This window comes from Manacus vitellinus, unplaced genomic scaffold (genome assembly GCF_001715985.3).
Source record: "Manacus vitellinus isolate BGI_N305 unplaced genomic scaffold, ASM171598v3 scaffold_72_pilon, whole genome shotgun sequence".
NCBI lineage: Eukaryota > Metazoa > Chordata > Aves > Passeriformes > Pipridae > Manacus > Manacus vitellinus.
The window spans coordinates 1,756,196-1,760,294 of NW_021940764.1; the positions used below are offsets into that span (position 1 = coordinate 1,756,196).

Genomic DNA, 4,099 nt, shown 5'->3' on the forward strand with positions numbered 1-4,099 from the left:
AGAGGAGAGGGCTGGAAGGAAGGGATGGCAGGATGGGAGAGGGAATGGTCATATGGAGAGGGGAGAGCAGGATGGAGAGAGGATGGCAGGATGAAGAACTGGAGGGAGAGAGGGTGGCAGGAAGGACAGGAGTCAGCAGGATGGGGAGGGGATGGCAGGAGGGAGAGGTGATGGTCACCTCCTGGTCTTCCACCAGCCCTGTGGAGGTGGAGAGTGGGTGGCTGCGGAATGGCAGGATGAAGAGGGGTTCTCGCACATGTTTTTTAGGGAATGCTGGGGGGTTCATTAACAGGGATGCTGGGAGAGGTGTGCTGTGGGGTGGGGGTGCAGGAGGGAGTGGTGAGGTGCGTGCACAGGGATGCCAGGAGAGAGGTGGGAGTGCAGGAGTGGCTGGGGGCTGGTAGATGTGAGGGTGCAAAGGGGAGAAGGGCCACCGGGGCAGAATGAAGCTGCAGAGGGTGGTTGGATGGGGAGGGTGCAGAGCTCAGGGTGGGGGGCAGCTGCCCCCCGTGGACCATCCTGTGCCACTGCCTGTGCAGTGTTTCAGCTTCAATGGCCACAACAAAGGCGAGATAGTGAAGTGGCCGGAGGCGAAGCAGGCGTGCGAGAGCCAGGGCGCCGTCCTGGCCACCATCTCCAGCCCCCTGGAGCAGGGTAGGTCCCCGCTGCCCCCACCAACCCCACCAGCCCTGCTGGCTGGGGACCTGCCAGGGGTGGTTCTCAGCCCCTTCCCTGTCCCTCGCAGCCTTCATCACATCCATGCTGCCCAACATCTCCTTCGACCTCTGGATCGGCCTCCACGACGCGCAGAGGGAGTTCCAGTGGGTGGAGGGGGAGCCCCTGCGGCACGTGAGCTGGGCCCCCGGGGAGCCCTCGGGCTGCAGTGCCTCCAGCCCCCGCGACAAACCGGTGAGAGAGACCCCCACAGCACCCCCAGCTCCTGGGAAGGTCTCAGTCCCCTGTGCCACCATGGCAAGGGAAGGTTTTAGCAGGGGTGGCTCTCCAAGGGCACAGCAGGATCCGGCCCTGCAGGGTGGGGACCTGCCCACCAGGGGACACTCCTGGTGTGGGGGTGCCCACAGGGTGGGATGACAGTGCTAAGGGCAGTGCTGACCCCCGTGGCTTGGCTCTGCAGACCAACTGTGTGGTGGTGTGGCACGGCTCACCCCCTCTCTTCACGGGACGCTGGGACGACCGGAGCTGCCTGGAGGAGAAGCACGGCTACATCTGCCAGCGGAGCATAGGTAGGGGGGGCATGAGGGGACAACCCCAGCTCTGCTGGCTGGGGACCTGCCACTGCCACCCTGGTGCCCCATGAGTGGTGGGGCTGGGGAGCTCCAAGCCGTCGACTCAGCTTGAGAGGAGCTCCTGGTGCTGGAGGAGCTCAGGGAGACAGGCTTGACTTGGGGGGTGGTCCCCCATCACAGCTATCTGTGGGACAGCCCCAAACCTGTACCTGTCAGTCTGGCTCAGCATTCACATCCATAGGGATGTGAATCCTAGTGGACAGGCTCCAAGGTGGGGATGGTGCCAGGGTGTCACTGCTCTCATCCCTGGGGACGTCCCTCTGCCCTCCCTGGTTGCACCAGGGCAGCACTTACAGGGACAGCTGGGCCTGGGTAGGGACGGACAAGGGGGTGACCCCTCCTGGGATGCAGGAGTGCCCTCTGTGCCCTCTGACCGTGTCTCTTTGCTCCCCCAGACCCAGCCCTGAGCCCCGCGCGGACGCCGTACCCGCCCTCGCCCACCGGCGCCCTCTTTTACCACAACAGCACTTACCGCATCCTGCAGAAACCCCTCAGGTGGCACGAGGCCCTGCTGCTCTGTGAGACCCTCAACGCCACCCTGGCCACCATCCCCGACCCCTACAGCCAGGCCTTCCTCACCCAGGCCGTCAGCAGCCTGCGGGCCCCGCTCTGGATCGGCTTGGCCGACGAGGTGAGGGAAGGGGGCAGGCGCCTGGGGCAGGGTGACCCTAAGGGGGTCATGGCAGCCCCCTCAGCGTCTCCTCCCCTTGGTTCTCCTCCAGGGAGGCCGGAGCTACTCGTGGCTGACGGAGGAGAACGTGGTGTACACCAACTGGCAGGACGGGGAGCCCCAGCAGATCACGGGCTGCTCCTACATGGATGCGGACGGGAGCTGGCGCACGGCCGGCTGCGACACCAAGCTCCAGGGGGGCATCTGCCAGCTCCGAACAGGTGCTGGCCAAGGGGGGCACTGGGTGGTCAGGTGGGGTGCCACCAATGGTTGGAGATGGCATCCCACCCGGATAGGGCTCTCTGCATGTCCCTGTGGGTCTGAGTGCCCCGACGTGCCGTGGGACCTCGGTGCCCTGTGCCCCTTCACCCCACTCAGTGTGCCGTGTGCTCCCCAGGTGCCCCCCGCACGCACAAGTGGAGCTACAGTGGCAGCTGTCCCAAATCGCTGGAGGACTCGTCCTGGATCCCCTTCCGGGACCACTGCTACACCTTCCACATGGAGATCACCCTGGGGCAGAAGGACGCCATGAGGAGGTGCCAGAAAGGTATGAGGGGGCTGAGGTGGTAGAGGGTGAGATGCCCAGGATGTCTGTGGGTGCAGCAGAGCTCCCCTGTCTCTCTGCCCATGCCTGGCTTTGGTCAGTCATCGTCTCCTTGCTGTTCCATGTGAGGGTTGCCCAACCATCAGGTGGTTCATGGGTGGTTCCTCAGCTTTGCTGCTCCCCCAGCTCCATCCTTTGAGTTCTGGGCTCTTCCATGTCGCTGTTCCCTCCACAGTTGGTGGCACAGTGTTGTCCATCCAGGACGAGATGGAGAATGTCTTTGTGTGGGAGCATCTCCAGTCGTACGAGGGCCCTTCCAAGGGGGCCTGGCTGGGCATGACCTTCAACCCCAAAGGTACAAAGGAAGGACTGAGGTTTGAGATATTCCCCCAGGCACCCCCATGAATTCCCACCGGGTCTGCAGTGAGCAGAGGAAGCCCTTGCTGGTGGCACCAATGAGGGGAGCTCATGCCATGGTGTGACAGGAGCACCAGTTCTTCAGGCCATGCTGGACATGCCATGTATGTCCTCCTCTGGTTTGGTGGGATGGGAATCCCAGAGCCTTCTCCAAGACACTGGAGCCTGCAGATGCAGGAATGAGCCCTGTGGCCCCTGGTCCTCCCCATCACAGAATCACAGAATCATGGGATGGTTTGGGTTGGAAGGGACCTTAAACACCATCCAGTTCCAACCCCCTGCCATGGGCAGAAACACCTTCCACTAGCCCAGGTTGCTCCAAATCCCATTGCCCCATCACACCTGCCTGTGCTTCCTGAAGTGGGACAGAGATGGGGTGTCCCCTTCAGCCTCCCCAGGCCTAATTATCCCATTTCCCAGGTGGCACCTTGGTCTGGCATGACAACACTGCTGTGAACTACTCCAACTGGGGCCAGCACGACACGGGGCCCAGCATGCTCAGCCAGAACAGCTGCTACTGGATCCAGAGCAGCAACGGCGTGTGGCGCCTGGGCTCCTGCACCAACGTCACCATGGGGGTCATCTGCAAGATCCCCCGAGGTAGGACCCCTCTGCTGCCCGTGGTGGGGTGAGCTGAGGGCCTGAGCAGAGTGCTGGGGGGCAGAGCTCTGTCCTGCTGGCAGCACCAGCCATGTGTTTTGGGTAATTCCAGTGCAGGTGCTGGTGTCAGGGTTTTAGGTCCCGGCTGGGCTCAGTGGTGGGCTGTGCATGTCTCAGTAGCTGGGTTGGCCTCTTGGGGCAGGATGAGGCTGGTGGGGCATGGGTGGAGCAGAGCAGAGGACCCCCCAGCTGTGCAGCACCCAGTGTCCATGGTGTGGTGCTGGGAGCAGTGGAGGGGGTGGAGGCAGTGGTGCTGGCACTGGGGAGAGGGGAAGGTGGCGTGGCCATGCACTCACCTGTCTGTGTTGCTGTTGCAGTGGAGGAGAGCAGCTTTTCCAGAGCAGGTGAGTGGCACTGTCAGCTTGGGCACAGTCCTGGGACTGGGAACCAGTGCTGGAGACCTGTGCTGCAGCCTGGATTGTGCAAATAACCAAAGAATGGGGTTTGTGGGTGGGAAATCCCATTCCCAAGTGGCTTTGACCCTGGACTAGGGCTCCCCAG

The 4,099-nt window shown here is 62.9% G+C and overlaps 1 protein-coding gene across 1 annotated transcript in view; it reads left to right on the forward strand.

The window, feature by feature from the left end:
• The window catches only part of MRC2 (mannose receptor C type 2), a 15,898-nt gene that overhangs the window by 10,563 nt on the left and 1,236 nt on the right, over positions 1-4,099 (forward strand). Inside the window, 9 exon segments of the mRNA XM_029964466.1 lie at positions 540-654; positions 746-909; positions 1,136-1,244; positions 1,703-1,938; positions 2,030-2,198; positions 2,375-2,524; positions 2,757-2,876; positions 3,359-3,538; positions 3,916-3,942. Of these exon segments, the coding sequence (XP_029820326.1) occupies positions 540-654; positions 746-909; positions 1,136-1,244; positions 1,703-1,938; positions 2,030-2,198; positions 2,375-2,524; positions 2,757-2,876; positions 3,359-3,538; positions 3,916-3,942 (1,270 nt within the window).